The 19,054-nt window shown below is 37.3% G+C and overlaps 1 protein-coding gene across 3 annotated transcripts in view; it reads right to left on the bottom strand.

Moving 5' to 3' along the window:
• Nucleotides 1–19,054, bottom strand: part of MTO1 (mitochondrial tRNA translation optimization 1) — a 53,682-nt gene that overhangs the window by 17,970 nt on the left and 16,658 nt on the right. For 2 of the 3 annotated variants that reach the window (XR_010322431.1, XM_064288020.1), the window contains exons 5-11: nucleotides 18,747–18,859; nucleotides 18,462–18,652; nucleotides 18,116–18,246; nucleotides 16,932–17,136; nucleotides 16,677–16,848; nucleotides 13,336–13,454; nucleotides 8,635–8,795 (exon numbers count right to left, since the gene is read on the bottom strand). Coding sequence is in view for 2 of the 3 variants with exons in the window: in XM_064288020.1 (XP_064144090.1) it covers nucleotides 8,635–8,795; nucleotides 13,336–13,454; nucleotides 16,677–16,848; nucleotides 16,932–17,136; nucleotides 18,116–18,246; nucleotides 18,462–18,652; nucleotides 18,747–18,859 (1,092 nt within the window). In the remaining variant the exon portion in view is untranslated. Of the gene's footprint in view, nucleotides 1–116; nucleotides 6,582–8,634; nucleotides 8,796–13,335; nucleotides 13,455–16,676; nucleotides 16,849–16,931; nucleotides 17,137–18,115; nucleotides 18,247–18,461; nucleotides 18,653–18,746; nucleotides 18,860–19,054 lie in introns of those variants that run through there. The other variant, XM_003404109.4, reaches the window with a different exon arrangement.

The raw sequence follows: 19,054 nt of genomic DNA, 5'->3' as shown, positions 1-19,054 counted from the left end.
TTGAAAAATAATGACTTAGGTCAGTATTAGTCAAAATGAGGTTCTAGGTCAAAATAATTTTATCCTTTCCCTATAGCATTAAAACATAGGGTTCTCAAGCTATGCTTGTCCAGGCATTCAAGCAGGCCCAAACTTACATTTGAAAAAAGTTTGGTCTTGACCACAAGTTATAGCCCACTTCTCACTGGCAGGTGGAATGGCTTTCCTTTACATTAGAATTTTTATAGCTGAATCTGAGTTCAACTCTCTGTACAACTGAATTGCTCTAGTACTTCAAATAACAATATAGACTTATATTCTAGGTTGCTGAGCCAGCAAACACTCTGAAATTAATTGCAATCTAGTTTCTGCCAAAAGCATGTGAGCCAATGGGTATTTATGGAGATAAGTGGGTTGCACAGTTGGACCGGCATCAGAATAACCTATGGAGCTTGTTAAACAGAAGATGCTTAAGCTCTTCCCAAGCTGACTCAATCAGAATTGCCTGGGGTAAGGCTTGGCCATATCCATTTTTTTACAAGCTCCACTGGGAATTCTGATGTTCAGCTAGTCTTGAGAAAAATTGCTCAAGGGAGTGCCAATCATGCATTCCTTTAATTTTTTTTTTAAAAAAACAGCTTTTTTTTTTTTAATAAAAATTTTTTTCATTGTGCATTAGGAGCAAGTTTACAGAGGAAATTAGTTTCCTATTCAATAGTTTTTACCCAAAGAGTTCCATTCCCTACAATGTGCCTGCCCTTCTCCCATTTCCATACTAGGTTCCCATTTCCTTTCATCCTGAATTGCTATCCCTTCCTGCCTTCCCATCTTTGCTTTCAAGCAAATGTTGCCCTTTTGATCTCATATAATAGTTTGTTTTTAGGTGCATATTCCTCTCAGGTGTTGTTTATTTTATGAGGCTGTCTATGGTTTGGAAACCCTGGTGGCGTAGTGGTTAAGTGCTATGGTTGCTAACCAAAGGGTTGGCAGTTCAAATCTGCCAGGTGCTCCTTGGAAACTCTACAGGGCAGTTCTACTCTGTCCTATAGGGTCGCTATGAGTCGGAATCGACTTGATGGCACTGGGTTTGGTTTGGTTTTTTTGGTCTATGGTTTGGCTGAAAGGGGGTCTCTGGTAATGGCTTCTAAACAATAGCTTTATTGACATGTAATTCACATACCGTAAAATTCACCTTTTTAAAGTGTAAAGTTTACTGTTTTTTGTTTTCGTATATTTACATAGTTGTGCAACCATCACCATAACTTATTTCAGAACATTTTCATCAATTTAGAAAGAGGTGCCCTTTTTAAGGGCAAAGAAGCTACCCAGAAGACTCCCCTTATAATTCATTGGGTCAGTTTGTACCCCCCTCCAAGGCTCAGGCCTAGACCAATCACTGGGAGGAATGTGACGACCAAGACTGCCTTAAACTAATCAAGATTGAGCTTCTGGGGCTGCCAAAGGGAGGAGAGCAAATAAAATCATGGTTCTTTTGGTAAAGAAGAGGGCAGTGGGCAGACATGATTATTGGGAAGACAACCAGCAGTGTTTATCGTAGGCAAGTTAATTATAATTTTCCAAGTCTTGTTTCCCTTGTCTCTAGAATGGAAACAGCTTTATCATGGGGTTAAATCACTTGAAGCAGCTAACAAATACAATAATGCATATAAGGCACTTAGTATCTGGCACACTGTAAACATTTATTAGGCGGTACCTTCTTTCATCTTTTGTAAAATCACCAGTGAAGGTATTGTTTTCCTTAAGGAGTCATGTGATACATCTCTCTTAGATTTTTGTGATACGAAAACACAAGTCAGACAGAAATAAGTATATAACCAATTGTTTTTCATAAAAGAAGACAATATTAAAACAATAAAGAGAGTCTAAGAAATATACTCATAGATCTTTAATATGGAGAGGAAGACAAGGCGATATAAAGAAATAAAAGTTAGGTTTAAACTTAGAAAAATAGGGATAAATATTAAGGTAACCACAAAAGAGACTAACAATCCTACTCATCAAAATACAACAAAAAATAGGGACTCAGCAGAAACAAAATCAACAACAACAAATAAGAGGAAAAGACAATATATGAACTACTCAGCACCAAAAATTAAATGGGAAAAAGCAGCAGTCAACAACACACACAAAAAAAGACATCAAAATGACAGCTCTCCCACTCCTTGGAGTATATCCTAGAGAAATAAGAGCCTTTACATGAACAGATATATGCATACCCATGTTCACTGCAGCACTGTTTACAAAAGCAAAAAGATGGAAGCAACCAAGGTGCCCATCAACAGATGAATGGATAAATTATGGTATATTCACACAATGGAATACTACACATCAATAAAGTACAATGATGAATCTGTGAAACATTTCATAACATGGAGGAATCTGGAAGGCATTAGGCTGAGTGAAATTAGTCAGTTACAAAAGGACAAATATCGTATGAGACCGCTATTATAAGAACTTGAGAAACAGTTTAAACAGAGAAGAAAATATTCTTTGATGGTTATGAAAGTGAGGAGGGAGAGAAGGAGAAGAGTATTCACTAATTAGGTAGTAGACAAGAACTACTTTAGGTGAAAGGAAAGACAACACACAATACAGGAGAGGTCAGCACAACTGGACTAAACCAAAAGCAAGGAAGTATCCTGAAAAAACTGAATGCTTCAAAGGCCAGTGTAGCCGGGGCAGGGATTTGGGGACCATGGTTTCAGGGCACATCTAGGTCAACTGGTATAATAAAATCTATTAAGAAAACATTCTCCGTCCCACTTTGGAGAGTGGCATCTGGGGTCTTAAACGCTAGCAAGTGGCCATCTAAGATGCACCAACTGGTCTCAACCCACCTGGAGCAAAGGAGAATGAAGAACACCAAAGACACACGGTAATCATGAGCCCAACAGACAGAATGGGCCCCATAATCCAGAGACTACATCAGCCTGTGACCAGAACTAGATGGTGCCCAGCTACAACCGATGACTACTCCGACAGAGAACACAACAGAGCACCCCTGAGGGAGCAGGAGAGCAGTGGGATGCAGACCCCAAATTCTTGTAAAAAGACCAGACTTAATGGTCTGAGACTAGAAGGACCCCAGAGGTCATGGTCCCCAGACCTTCTGTTGGCCCAGGACAGGAACCATTCCCAAAGTCAACTCTTCAGACAGGGGTTGGACTGGACAATGGGATAGAAAATGATACCGGTGAGGACTGAGCTTCTTGGATCAAGTAGACACATGAGACTACCTGGACATCTCCTGTCTGGAGGGGAGATGAGAGGGCAGAGGGGGTCAGAAGCTGGCTGAATGGACACAAAAATAGTCTTAGTAGGGGGAGAGCAACTAGGAATATACAGCAAGGTGTACATAAATTTACATATGAGAGACTGGCTTGATTTGTAAACTTTCACTTAAAGTACAATAAAAATTTTAAAAGTACGAAAAATTTAAAAAAAAGCTTCATATACGAGGAGTAGTGAACATCAGGGATAGGGCAAGACAGGAAGGAAATGAAGCTGAAGAGCACATAAAGACAGAAGACAGTTTATGGAGACAGAAAAAGGTAAATATAAAACTGCATAGTTCTTAATATTTGTGTCCCATACTTTTATCCCATTTTATTCTCATCTGAGTGTTAAGTTTTGCTCTTAGCTTTAGAAACATTCATTCATTCATAAAGCATGTCCTGAGTGCCTGTAACTATTGCATTTCCTGTACTTGAGAGGTTTGCATTTTGTTAGGTTGTTAAGGTGGAATGAAGTGTAATAATAGAAGTGGAGAGGAAGTCTAGGAGGAAAAACTTATTTTTAGTGTGCCATCCAGCATAAGCCGCTCTGAGCTGAGACAAGCCTCAAGTCTCTGTTGGTGATTTTTGATATTCCTGACCACTTCTTCTGGAGTGGGCACTCTTCTAGGAGTTAAGATTTCTGAAGTGGAAAAGCTGTGGCTATTCAAATCTAGGCTGAAACATAAAATGACAAAATACTTTCAAAACAATCTAATAAAATTCAAACTCTTGGTTATAAATTTACTTCACAACTCAAGGCTATAACGGTTTAACTTAGCATAGGTCTCTATCTTCATCCTCCTTCCCCCAAACGATGATTTTAGAAGTGCTTAGTAATAGTGTTTCTTAGTCACTTCCTTTTTATATTTTGATGTTCCTGTTGAAATGAACTTTAGTACCTGATTTTTCAGACTACTAGACAGTGTGGTCTGTGGTGTGTGGAGGAAATCAAAAGTGTGGCCAACTTCTGCTGGAAGCTATTGTCAACGATGGGGGATTTCTATGAAGTAGCTGGACTGAGCAAGGTTACATTTTTACTCTTTTCCTAAGGCATTATCTTCTGTAGCTCTCTGGCTAGCAGTTCCAGAAGATAGGCTGTTTTGAGATTATTTTAAGTGATGTAATCTTTTATAGCAACACATTTAAAATTGTGAATTTAAAGAGGTTCCACATCTTAAAGCAAATGGCAGAACCTAAAACAAATGTTTTTCATTAAACATTTTCAGTGAGACAGTTACTACTGTAATGGTATAGCCTTCCATTTTTTAATCTCTTGACAAAGGGATTTAAAAAAGGTATTACTACACTAGGAAATAACGAACCTTAAGTTTCTTTACAGGTGCAGTGTCACTAGACTGTCAAGAACCTCCCAACACATTTAAGGACTTTATTTCCTCAAGATAAATTTTTGTTATAGTTCATTCAGTAGGTTTTCCATTCATTGCTTTTACTCCTGTGTTTAACCAGAAAAACAAAAACTTTAAGAACAGTTACTTCCTTTCTAGTGCTAAACAGGTAGCATAAAATACTCCCTTTTTAAAATATACAATACAGTATTGTAATCAATAGGAGCCCTGGTAGCACCATGGTTAAAGCCCTCAGCTGCTAACCAAAAGGTCAGTGGTTTGAATCCACTAGCTACTTCATGGCAGAAAGATGTGGCAGTCTGCTTCTGTAACGATTTAAAGCCTTAGAAACTGTATGGGGCAGCTCTACTCTGTCCTATAGGGTAGGTATGAGTCAAAATTGACTCGATGGCAATGGGTTTATTGTAATCCAAACTGTCTGTAATAAAGAATTCTGTCCAGGAGTAACCATAATAACTAAAAGTTACAGCCTTTTGAAATTACTAAATCAAGTATCAAAAAGAATTCATCATTGCTAAATGATCCAGCATTACAAACACTTTACTTGTTGCTAATCTGACTGAAAACTGAGCTACATCTAAGTGGCCATATGTGATTACAGCAAGACAGCTGTCTGCCTCACACCCATAATCAGACCTCAAGATAGGCTTAACACATAGATCTGCAGCCAGAGTGACTTTGGGGCCTTTGAAACCATCCTAAGTACCTGCTTTGGCCTGAGCTGACACGACAGCTTCTCCCTTGGCTGACACCAGAGATCTGGGTTGGCATTTCCAGGGGCAGGCACAGCCCTCTGGCTCACTTGGCTGTATTTATTCCCTAGTCTATCCAGGAAGGCTTAGCGGTCTGAGGAGCCAGCCAAAGGGCCCAGCTGATCCTTCCACCTTAACCCTTGTGACCACACCATCAAAGCATCAAAGAGGAACAGAAGTACCAGCAGCATTCTGGTTTCTCTATCAATTCCTTGACTAAAAGTAGGGAAACGTTACTCATCAGTTCCTGTTGATCTTTCTTCAACATTAAGAAATCATGACTGTGACAATTTCATAAGAAAATATCTTTATTGTGTGATACAAAATAACCACCTTTACTTTATTCTCCCTTAACCAGGTTACCAAATAAGTTTCTATATTTTGGATGATAGGAAGGTACAGTAATTTCCAATATTTCTATTTTATAGGGCATTCATTAATGTTCAAAGGTGGGGACTGGTGGCAATTTCCTGTAGAAGTACAGAAATCTTAGAAGTCAACTTTCATTTTGCATGCTACCTTTCAATATCAGAAACAGCTGAATAAGTCTGGATGATTTTGTGTAGTCTCAAATTTTCAGCCCTAAGCATTTGATGACTAGTTATATTGCCTTCTAAACTAGCCAAACTAAGTATAAGATTACTAACTTTCATAACAGGTTAAAAGGTAAGACTTTTAACTTGGTATGCTTATGAGTAGGCAAATCTGCAAGGTTAGATTTTTTTCAGCTTCAGTTTTACATCCACTATACCTCTCCTGGATGAACATTGCACAATGTTGTTAAGAGTAGGCTCACTGTATTAGAGCTCCTAGAAGAAACAGTAAAAATTAAATGTGCAATTATTTTTTCAGATACACAGAAAGATGAAATTATAATCTCTGCCCTCTTCATAAATTAAAGACAAACCCATAATAATCTAATAAGGTTATTTTAATAGGTGCTAAATGGTTCTTATCTCCTATCTAGACCTTTGCATTGTTTAAATTATTTACATTCTCTTTAAATGTCTTCTATAAACAGAAAGTTATAACTCTCTCTCTTGAAGTTTGTTTGTATCACACAAAAATTGACCAGTTTTAGTCAATTCATCCACAGCTGCTCGTCTGTGCTGAGTGGTCTTCACAAATCTGAGCAGATTGATGATGGCAGCAGGTGTCACTCCAGGTATACGACTAGCAGCTCCAATCTAAGAGTTACAACCATAAAAGAAACAAAAGTGACCTATGTCAAATCAAATCAAATCTAATGTCCTTCTAATAACAACCTGTATAGTGTAGTTCATTAAAATATTTTCACAGCTTTTATCTTAATGTATCCTTAAAACAACCCTGGTTGAGTAGATAAGGGAAATGTGATGATTTATATAGTCATTTTAAAAATGGTGAAAGTGAGGCTCAGAGAAGTTAAAATGATTTGTCCAAGATCAAGTAAGTGGCAGATGTTACTGTATCTACTTTTTCTTTTCCTTAGACTAAACTGAACTTCCCTCCTCAAATATAGGTCCACAGTCCCTTATCTAAAATCCCTGGGGCATATGTGTTGTAATAAGGTGCATATACTGTACACTATCTAACATCCCCAGAGGTGTGGGGTAGTAACCTATAATCAATCTCATTAATATTTTTGTGGTATATTTTTACAGTGAAATATAGAAATATTTGCTATAAGTGATATAAGACTAAAGAGCCTCCTGTAAGTTCAGGTCAGTTTTGCTGCCAAATAAGTTTCTGGCAAACTTGTCAGAGGTTTTTGTATTCTGGAATTGTGCATATGAGATGGCGAGCTCCTATGATCAGCACTGTCCAACTGGACTTTCTGTGATGATGGATGTTTCTATAACATTTGTGCTGTAACAATGCACTTGTCTACTATGGTACCCACCAGCCACATGTGGCTAGCGCAACTAAGGTGCTGAATTTTAAATTTTATTTAATTTTAATTAATGCAATTGGCCATATTTAGCTTGTAGCTTCTGTATTAGACAGTACAGTCTATGACTATTTATAAAAACACAACATAAAATGCATAGTATAACTTGTTGCCATCGAGTCGATTCTGACTCACAGTGACCCTATAGGACAGAGTAGAACTGCCCCATAGAGTTTCTAAAAAGCACCTGGTGGATCTGAACTGCCGACATTTTGGTTAACGGCCCTAGCACTTAACCACCAGGGTTTCCAAAATGAATAGTATAGACAGGGATAGAAAATTTAAGGCTTACTTGCCTGGTTTCCATGATGACGGCTGCTAAGAATGCCATGTTATACTGATGAAATCACCCCTCCCTTTAAAAATTGTCTTTTTCAAATTTCTTAATGTACCATATTTTAAAAAACATCCCATTATTTTATGAACCACTACTTTAAAAAGCAATGCTCATTAAACTATGACACACCATCAATTTTTAAGACAGATCCCAATTTCAGAGATGTTGAAATGTGAAAAAATGTACATCTCAGGATCAATAAAATGCAGTCTACCAGTCTTTATTCTTTATTAGAAGCCCATTACTGTTTTCTATATAATAAAGTTTATTTTTGTGTGTGTGTGCACAGGAGTACGCATGCACTTGTGCACACACATGGGCTCAAGCGTGAAGTGGGAGACCTCTGACTCCCCTCTTCCCTGAGTAGTTCCCAGGGTAACGCTATGGAACTCCCAGGGAGGGTTCAAGTAGTGATTTTAAAACCACCGATATGTGTTATATTTTAACCTAGTATAGGTTTCTTTTAAGCTATGCATATGTACTAAGTTTACATGATGGCTTGGCACATGGTTGGGACTACAGAATAATTACAGTCAAACTAATTCCTGATTTCCAGATATTTGCTTCCGAAACGCATTGCTGTCAAGTTGATTTCGACTCATAGCAACCTTACAGGACAGAGTAGAGCTGCCCCATAGGGTTTCCAAGGCTGTAATCTTTATGGAAGCAGACTGCCACATCTTTCTGTAGCGGAGCGGCTGGCGGGTTCCATCCGCCAACCTTCCAGTTAAGCAGCTGAGTACCTTAACCATTGCACCACCAGGGCTCCTTAGTTATTTATTTAGACTAAGCTTTATTATCTCTCAAAAAGATGTATCAACATCTGTCATACACAGAAATGTGAAAATATGAGGTTAGGTTTTTTTTATGATGAAATAAAACATCAGTTATATGACCATTCTAATCCCCAAGTTTAAAAAATTAAATCACTGGCTATTTCGTTATAACCTGTTCCTATTCTCTGTTTTCTTACCGTCTGCGGGCGACTGAAATGTAGTTTCTCTCGAGCTTCCTGGGACAAAGATACATCCCTGAGAGTCAAATAATCTAAGTCTTTTGGCAGCTGGAGAGCTTCATCTCGCTGAACTTCCTCTATTTCCTGTTGCTGACGGAACGCTGCTGATTCATAAGTGGCTGGTGAACAAGATTAAAATTATATTACAATACTCAGATTATATTAACAGTTTATATTCATACAGCTTTTTCCAGTTTACAAAGACCTTTTACATACATTATCTTAGTCAACAGTCATCTCAACACCATGAGACTGGCGTGGCAGGTGTCCCATTTCACAGATGAGGAGACTAAGGCTAAGATAAAGAGAGGGAGTATCCTGCGTATTAATTACAACACTCTGCCTGTAGTTTAATGCATGTCCTTTTCATTTCAAGTATCTGGAAAATTAAAAGTAAAAAAAGAATTTGCTTTTCCTCTTGTGCAAATTTTGGTCAGAACATATTTCTCAATAGACTGTGGATTTGAATTTTAGGCCCTCAAAATAGGATGTTTCTCCAAGAAAACTTACATTTAGTTAAAGTTTTATTCAGAACTGATGTTAGAAAAACAATTCAATTATTTTGTTAACTAAAACATTCTGTTCTTGGAAAAGCAAATTTAAAAATCCTGTTTTAAAACTCAAATTGAGGGGGTCATTCCCTCCTGTTCAAGAATACAACTTCTCTCTAAAGGTTTTGGTAGCATTTCTTTCCATTACTTGACTGGCAGCCAGGAAGTCTGGCTCCACCAAAGAATTACTACTCTCTGACTATGGGTACAATATTATCCTTCTGGGCCTCATCTTCTTTATCTAGAAGTTCCAAGGGCCAGCCTGAATGACTTCTAAGCATCTTTATGGCAACAAAGAATATTTATGAAGTGTGCAGGCTTCATAGTCCAACCACTGAGTTTCAAATCCCAGCTCAGTAACTTACTAATTGTTTGATCTTGGGCAAACTACACTTATCTGTAAAATTAAGACAATAATGCTAATAGCTACCCCTTACAGGGAAGTTCTAAGTATCAACAAAATAATGCATCTAAAGGGCTTAGTACAATATCTGGCACATCTCAATAAATGTTAACTCTTAGTAATTGCTTTAAATACAATTTCATGACTCATAAACAGACTCTTCAGAGTATCAGAATATAAATGTGGAGATAATACATATGCTAAGCCCCCAACCCCAGTGCTAAGGGTATATTTATTTAATCTCTCCAATATATATATAGCAAAACACAAAAGATGACAGAAGGAACAATCCGACATTGGTTTCTGCCCTCAAACAGCTTGCTGCCTAGTGAGGGAATCCAAATAGTGATTTGTATTATATTTTAGGAAACGCTGGTGGCATAGTGGTTAAAGTGCTACGGCTGCTAACCAAGAGGTCGGCAGTTTGGATGCGCTAGGTGCCTCTTGGAAACTGTATGGTGCAGTTCTCCTCTGTCCTATAAGGTCGCTATGAGTCAGGAAGGACTCTACGGCAGTGGATTTGGTTTATTACATTTTAACATAGTGCAGTTTCTTTTAAGCCATGGTTATATGCTGAAGTCTTTATACATGCCAGAGTCTTTAAAGAACAAGTCAAAATAGTAGCTACTCCATGGTCCAACAGGTCAGGCTTTCCTGGAAACAATTTAAAGATAATTGTTCTAAGTTGTTCTAATCTGAACCTAGCAATTTCTTGAAAAAAGTAAAATTGCAAACCAAAATTTAAAATATACAATTTAATCACCTTTTCGAGGTGCTAACTGCTCTAAACGTTCAATAAAGAAAGTTTTATTCAACAGAGAAACAATGATGTTTAAATAAAAGGTCAATATTACTTCTTATTTTTTAGTACGTTACTAGCTAGTTGGTGGAAGAATGATTCTAGAGTTTCTGGTTAGTTCCCTTTCATTGCTAGACTTCTGTAAACTTGAGTAGTGGGATGGTAGGTAGCACTTGGGTCTTCCTATTCAGCCCAAAGCATAGCAAGGTGATAGACCTGTAGAAACAACAAAACGGGCCACTGCTAGAAGGAATCCAACATTCTTACCACCTTGGCCAGCACCTAAGGAGCTTAAAGTCATTTCCTATTTGAACAGCACATCATCATCCAACTTCTCCTACCCTTATCCCTGTTATCATCTTGTTCACTGCTTTTTTCACCACCTAATTTTCTACCCCAGGAGAAAATGCTTTCTGTCAAAATGCAAAAGCTCATATTATTTATTCTATTTTTGTTTATGTTTGAAAATTTTCATAATGAAAAACTGTTTAGTGAGTCCTTGTTTATGGTGATGGGAAATTTGGCAACAATTATGGGTGGTGATTGCGTAACATGATTAATGTCATTGATACCACTCAACTGTACACCTGAAAAATGTTGAATTGGCGAATGTTATGTATATTTTCACAACAATAAAAAAAAATGCAGTGCACCATGGCCACTTGATATTTGACAAGGATGTCAAGTCCACTCCATAGGGAAAAAATAATCTCTTCAAAAAACGGTGCTGGGAAAACTGAATTCCCACATGCAAAAGAATAAAGTTGGACTCCCTACCTCATACCATATACAAAAATTAATTCACAGTGGATCGACCTACATGTAGGAACTAAAATCCTTAAACTCTTAGAAGAAAACATAGGGGTTTTGACTGTGAATTTGGCAATGAATTCTTAGATATGACACCAAAAGCATGAGCAACAAAAGGAAAAATAGATAAATTGGACCTCATCAAAATTAGGAAACCCTGATGGCATAATGGTTAAGAGCTATGGCTGCTAATCAAGAGGTCAGCAGTTCAAATCTACCAGGTGCTCCTTGGAAACCCTATGGGGCAGCTCTACTCTGTTCTTTATGGTTGCTATGAGTCGGAATTGACTCAACAGCAACAGGTTTGTTTTTCATCAAAATTAAAGACATTTGTGCATCAAAGGACATTATCAAGAAAATGAAAAGACAACCTACAGAATGGGAGAAAATATTTGAAAATCATGTATCTGATAAAGGTTAATATCCAGATTTGTAAATAACTCCTAAAACTCAACTACAAAAAAAAAACAAAAAACCACACAATTAAAACATGGGCAAAGGACTTGAATAGACATTTTTTCAAAGAAGAAATCCAAACAGCTAAAAAGCGCATGAAGACATCATTAGTCATTAGGAAATGCAAATCAAAACCACAACGAGATACTACTTCGCACTCATTAAGATAACTATTATTTTTTAAAAAGATAATAACAAATATTGGTGAGGATGTGGAGAAACTGGAACACTCATGCACTGCTGGTGGGAATGTAAAATGGTGCAGCCACTATGGAAAACTGTTCCACAAAAAATTAAACATAAAATTACCACGTCTCAGCAATTCCACTCTTGGGTATATACTCAAAAAGACTTGAAAGCAAGTATCAAACAGATACTTGTACCCCAATGTTCACTGCAATATTATTAACAATAGCAAAAAGGTGGAAACAACCCAAGTGTCCATCAACAGGTGAATGGAGAAACACAATGTGGTATATACGCACCATTCAGCCATGAAGAAAAAAGAAGTTCTGATACATGCTATCGCATGGATAAACCTTGAAAACATTGTGCTAAGTGAAATAAGTCAGACACAAAAGACCAAATATTGATGATCTCATCACTTACATGAGTTATCTAGAAAAGGCAAATGTATAGAGACCAAAGAAGAATAGCAGTTACCAGGGGATAGGGAGAGGGAGGAATGGGGAGTTATTGCTTAACGGGTACTGAGTTTCTATTTGGAGTGATAAAAAAGTTTTGGAGATAATGGTATGGTTGGACAACACTGTAAATGTAATTAATGTCAGTGAATTATACACTTCAAATGGTTAAAACGGCAAATTCTGTTACATACATTTTACTATAAAAAGTGTTTTTAAAAAAGCAGTGAAACTATTAAAAACAAATGTGGTCAATCAACTAATCAAGTGTAGGAGAGCACACAATGTGTTATCATGACGTATGGGGCTAGACTCTAGATTGCTTTGTCTGATACGAAATAAATATTTGTCAAGGGCAGAGTATTCCCATACACTGTCAAGGCAAAGATACTATTTTTCTCATTATGAGGACATTAGATGGAGAGAATGAAAAAAGGAAGTTCAGGGGAAAAAAAGTAAGTTTTTTTAAAAAAGGAGAAAGCACTTCCCAAACCTGAAATGTGCATATGAATAACCTGGGGATTTCATTAAAATGCAGTTTCTCATTCAGTGGACCTGGAATGGAGCCTGAGATTCTGCATTTCTAACAAACTCCCAGGTGTTGCAAGTTGTTAGTCCAGCGATCACACTTTGAGCCTAAGATGCTGGTCCTATGGTAATAATTACCATTATGGTAATAATTAGCAATAATAGGTGCCCTGGTGGTGCAGTGGAGACCCTAGTGGCGTAGTGGTTAAGTGCTACAGCTGCTAACCAAAAGGTGGGCAGTTCAAATCCACCAGATGCTCCTTGAAAACCCTATGGGGCAATTCTACTCTGTCCTAAAGGGTTACTATGGATCAGAATCAACTCGACCCCAACAGGTTTGGTTTTTTGTTTTTTTAATGGTAATAATGGCTCCTCTTGGCACAGAGCTAATGGATCTGCTGTCCATTCACAATTTGCACAAACGGAAAAGAGAACACATAGGCATCTAAGTAAGAAATTATTTTCTACCTTCTATTTTCAGTCTTTCAGCTAGCTCTCTACATTCAGTGTACTTCTTCAAGGGCTCTGGAACAGCCTTGGCTAATAACTTCATGTCAACTTCCTCATATTTCAAAACATCTAGAGCACTGCAAACACAAAAAAGTTTGATTAACATAAGGGTCCATATTATACAAGGCAGACTAAGAACAAGATTCCTTAGAGATAGCACCAGATCTCTGAACAAATAATATCAAAAGACAGTCCTAATTCTTTCTATATACAGTGAGCAAATGTAGCAGCATCTGCAACTTGGGACTTCAGTAAGATTTAGTATATGATTCTCGTCAACTCATTTTAAACTAATAACTGGAGAACTCAGTGAATTGTAAACTCTGTTTATACTACTGCCATTAGCTGGTAAACAAAAATACCCACCATTATCTGTGACCCAGGCCCTCATTTCTATGAATGAGATCCCCTGATCTGACTACTCTGCTAGTTCTTTACCACAAAAATCTCTTTAACATCCTATAACAGTGGTATTAATGTTTTGGGAAATCCTTCTAAAAATGAAAACTTAGGAACACAAATTGGAAAAGATAAAACCATGATGAAACCAAAACAAGGATATATGCCAGGTTGTTAATTAAGGAATTAAGATAAAAACCAGCATTAAAATGGATATACCTTTAAGTTCACAAAAACCATCACAAGGCTATGACGAAGGTTAAAAAAAGAAAAAGAAAAAAATATACCGGAGACACAGCTGCAAGATCAGTGTCACCATAATGTGCCTCTAAGCTACAAGACTAACACCCTCTGAGCTCTCCCCTCCAACCCTAATTAGTTTACATTTTTCAAACAGGAAATATCATTGGTGAAATATGCAGATTTTGACTTATATAAGGTCCTTAGGAGTGTATCTCTGGAGGAAAATGGAACGCTCTGTTAATGACCTTTAGACTGAGAATCCATAAAACTGGAACGATGAAAACAAGGACCAAAAAAACTAAAATGCAGGAACTTTTTCTAAGAAACTTATATTCAGGAGAAAAAAAAGTGCTGTAATGAATTCCAGCCATGAGTCTTAGATTTAGCTATTAGAGCAAAAAGCAAGAAATTGAGGAGCATAGTTGGTCTCAGAGAGGGACTGTGGAAGCGAAGGTGTCCTCTAATGACCTGATGAGCCATTTTATCTTCCCTACCCTTTTATATTTTGAGCTTCCAAAAGTCTCCACAGGTGAGACTAGGTCACACTTCCATAACCTATAACCTGGCTCTTTGAGATAAAAAAAGAATCTAATAAAAAGCCTTTTGACACCAAAATATTTTAATCTTAACTGTGGATTCTACTTATTTTAGAATCATTGATCCTAAAAATCAAATGTGACCAGAAAATTGAAAATATTTTCTAAATAATAAAGAAGTACATAAATATATTTTTCATTATAAACAAAAATTATGAGAACTCCTTGGGTATAGTTTCTTCAAAACAGACTCAAATTGTTAAGCACATCCATTTATATCCCACCTCATTTAAGATAAAAAGCAAAATCCTTAACTTGGCCTACTGCCCAGTACAATCTTGCTTCATCCTTCTTGTTCAGCCTTTGTAAAGACTGTCCTGTCTGCTTGGAACGGCTTTCCTTTCACTTTTTGACAGGTTAATCCAATTCATTTTTTTTCAGGTCTCATTTTAAATATAAGTTTTAAATGTTATTAGTTTAAGCATGTAAAGTCAGTATAAGGTTTACCTTGAGTGTTTACCAGTGATGGGAAGGGGACAACAGGTGGGCTCTGGGGTGCTGGTACTATTTTGTTTCTTGAGGTGCATGCTGGTTACATGGGTGCTTACATGTAAAAATTCACTGAGATGTCCACATGTGATTGGTCCACTTTTCTCTATGTATGCTATACTTCAGTAAAACATCTACTTCAAAAAAAAGTCCCTTCCTCTGAACTCTCCCCACATACTACTGATCCTCTCTCTACCTAGTTATCCTCTCACCAAAACAAAAACAAAAACAAACCTTCAACGGTTGAGTCAACTCCGACTCATAGCAACCCTACAGGACAGAGTAGAACTGCCCTACATGGTTTGCAGGGAGTGCCTGATGGATTTAAACTGCCGACCTTCTGGTTAGCAGCAGTAGCTCTTAACCACTACGTCACCAGGGTTTCCACTCACAGTACCTTCTATTTTCTTCCATGAACCTGTTGTAGTCCATAAATACAGTATGTGTTTAACATGTATTTATTTTTAATGCCTGTAAGTTTCGTGAGGGCAGGAATGTGAAGTTTTACACCTCACTGTATCCCAGCACTTGACACACTGCTAGTACACTGCAGGCACCCAATAAGCACCTGCTGAATTAACGAATGCATTACAAGAGCTTTCTTTAACAATGATCCACACATCTCTCAATCTAATTTATATGAATAAAAACAATAACTTTGGAGATGTTATTTCACCACTAATTACTGAATCTTCTCACTGAGAAATAAGTTTAAAATGATGCAAAACATTTGTAGCATTTACATGCTTTGATTCTGTAGAGAGGAGCTATCCTTGTGAGGCTGATATATATTTAATTTAGAAATAGATCCAGTCATTGAACGCCCAGTTCTCTTTGAAACACCATTTCTGAACTTACAGCTAGACTACAAGGAAGTCAAAAAAATTAACCACTTATGCAAAATAGCCATTGTAACATTTTATTATTCAATGATCTAAAATAACTATAATAATCTTTTAAAATAATCTAGAGCCAATAGAAAGTCTGTTATGAAGAATCAGCATAATTTTATCAGACAATGAGAATAATAAAGTTTTAATTTTTTCTTTGATTGCCAGGAACCTCAAAGGTAAATTTACTGTTCAATTAAAGTCATTCCTTCATTTCTAAAATCTAATCATTTCCTACTTTATCTATGTTGCTTCTGATCTTATTTTATTTATAATTACCCTTTAGTCATGATTAATTTTTTACTGTATGCTACCTTGAATTCTTTTTACCAATAGGCAGGATAAAAATCATACATTGGTGGCACAGTGGTTAAGAGCTTGGCTGCTAACCAAAACACTGGCAGTTTGAATCCACCAGGTGCTCCTTGGAAACGCTATGAGGCAGTTCTACTCTGTCCTATAGGGTTGCTATGAGTTGGAATCAACTCAATGGCAACGGAACTTTTGTTTTTGGTTTTAATGTTGAATAGATCAGTTAAATCTAAAGGGTTATTGAAAAAAAACCAACAGCAAGCTACCTTCATTTAAAATGCATAGGTGAGGAATCTATAGGTAAGGACCGTTTGAAGTGATTTCACTTTTCCTGTAAAACATGAGAAAGGTCTATATTAAAAATGCATACCTGATAGGCAGACTTTTAACAATACTTATAGAAGCCTCTGGGATTAACTTTTTCCATTTAGCATGTGAAAACTCAATGGATTTCAGCACAGAGATACCTTCTTCTAAAGTAGATTTCATCCAAGAAGCCCTTTCATATCGCTGTTGGGACACACAGCCAGCTTCCTTATATCCTAGGAGAGGGAGAGAGAATATAGTGAAAGAAGTTTTAAAGAAGAGTAAACCAGATCGCAGTACTCAGCAAAGAAGGCATTACCTCGGAAGGTGAGCCTGCTGTCAGCGTTATCAGGGCGCAAAGACAAACGGAACTCCACTCGGCTGGTAAACATGCGGTACGGTTCGTTGGTGCCCAGTGTGGTAAGGTCATCAATCAAGACGCCTATGTAGCCTTCTGTTCGGCTAATGACAAAAGGTGGCTTGCGACTGACCCGGTGACTGGCGTTGATTCCAGCTATCACACCCTACAAGAAAACTGAAATGTTTAAAAGGCCAATTATGGACTGATCAAAGAGCTATCCTACTCAGAACACCACGTGGAAAAAACAGCATGATATAGCAAAAAAAAAAAAAAACAGGCATTGCTTATAAGGGATATTAAAAAAGAAAACCTTGCCATCGAGTCGATTCCGACTCATAGCAACCCTGTAGGACAGAATAGAACTGTCCCATAGAGTTTCCAAGGAACGATTGGTAGATTCAAACTGCTGACCTTTTGGTTAGCAGCTGAGCTCTTAACCACTGTGCCTCCAGAGCTCCAAGGGATATAATAGAGGTAGAAAATATAATCCATATTCAGAAACAGAATATGGGAAATGTACTTCTTTAAAAATTCATTGTTTTCCAGATATCTAATACTCCTGGTAAGCCTAGGTAGGGGCTAATCTTTTTTTAAAAAACCCATCTGTAAGACTTTTCTGGAAACTCCGGTGGTGTAGCGGTTAAGAGCTATGGCTGCTAACCAAAGGTCAGTAGTTCGAATCTACCAGGTGCTCCTTGGAAACCCTATGGGGCAGTTCTACTTTGTCCTATGGGGTCGTTATGAGTTGCAATTGACTCAACAGCAATGGGTTTTGAGACTTTTCTAGTCTTTTCTCATTTACAAGTAAAAAATAACATAATTTACCACTTATAAGAAATACAAGATGATAATCAATAAAGTTATACTAAAAGGATTATTCTTTTCTTAAACTTCAGATACAATATAAATAATCTAATCAAAATACTTCATTATTCTGTTCTGAGCTTCTAGATCTGATAAAGTCACAAGTACTTCAAAGTCCTATTATATACAATTGCCATTTCCATATACCTTGAAACAAAGTTTTCCATTAGTTATAAGATTATTTAACATCAATATAATTAACAAAACAGACATTAAAAGGAGGAATACCAGTTAAATAATTTCCTTATGTTTACAGTAACATTTGAACAGTCTCTTACTTGAGCTGCAGCTTCCTCATAACCAGTGGTGCCATTTATCTGTCCGGCAAAGAAGAGCCGTTGAACCAAACGAGTCTCGAGGGAAGGAGTGATCTGACGGGGGTCTAAGTAATCATACTGAACACCATACCCTGACCAAAGAACAAATGGTATAAAATTAGTAAAAATGGAGCTTAAGGTAGAGATGGGGAGATTAACACTAAATGCTCTTCAAAATCAGATTATTTTAAATGCACAGAGCTAGAGCTTTCTTAGGCTCTAAGCAACCATGACTGTATTCAAGACCTCCACACTGCTGGCTAAAATGATGCTGATCATACACTAGGGCAGCTATGGCCCTCTTTACCTGGCTGAATCATCTTAGCTTTCTCCAAGCCTCTGATACATGTGATCATTTTCTCCTGTAACTCTGCTGGTAGTGTTACAGATAACCCTTGAGGGTAGATAAGGTCAGAATCCATTCCTTCAGGCTCCAGCCAAACCTGATGCACACGATTTGGAAAACGTAAAACCTTTGATTCAATGGAGGGACAGTATCTAGAATAGATATAAATAAGTTGAATGAAGCAAACAAACAAAAGGGGATTGACATCAGTTCTTAAATAACTGAGCACTGATATTTTGTCCTTACCGGGGTCCTCTTGTAGTTTCCTTAACATGACTATTAAGGTGAAGGTTCTCAAGGACAATCTCATCCACTCTAGGGCTGGTGTGAGTCAAGTAACATGGCAGCTGGTCTTCTGGCTAGAAAACAGTAACCAGCTACAGCACTGCTGTGTTTCTCTACTAGTTTGCCTCTTATTCAAATAAATTCCACACATGATATACACTAAATTTTATGGATTTTAAATCTATACATAAAAAAAAAATACCCAGCACTATTTGTGAAGCATTTTCTTCAAAAAACAAATACCCCCGTAACAAAAAAAAAACACCCGA

This window comes from Loxodonta africana, chromosome 1 (assembly GCF_030014295.1).
Source record: "Loxodonta africana isolate mLoxAfr1 chromosome 1, mLoxAfr1.hap2, whole genome shotgun sequence".
NCBI classification, from domain to species: Eukaryota; Metazoa; Chordata; class Mammalia; order Proboscidea; family Elephantidae; genus Loxodonta; species Loxodonta africana.
The sequence above is the reverse complement of the archived record's forward strand: the minus strand, read 5'-3'. Positions and strand labels throughout refer to the sequence as shown.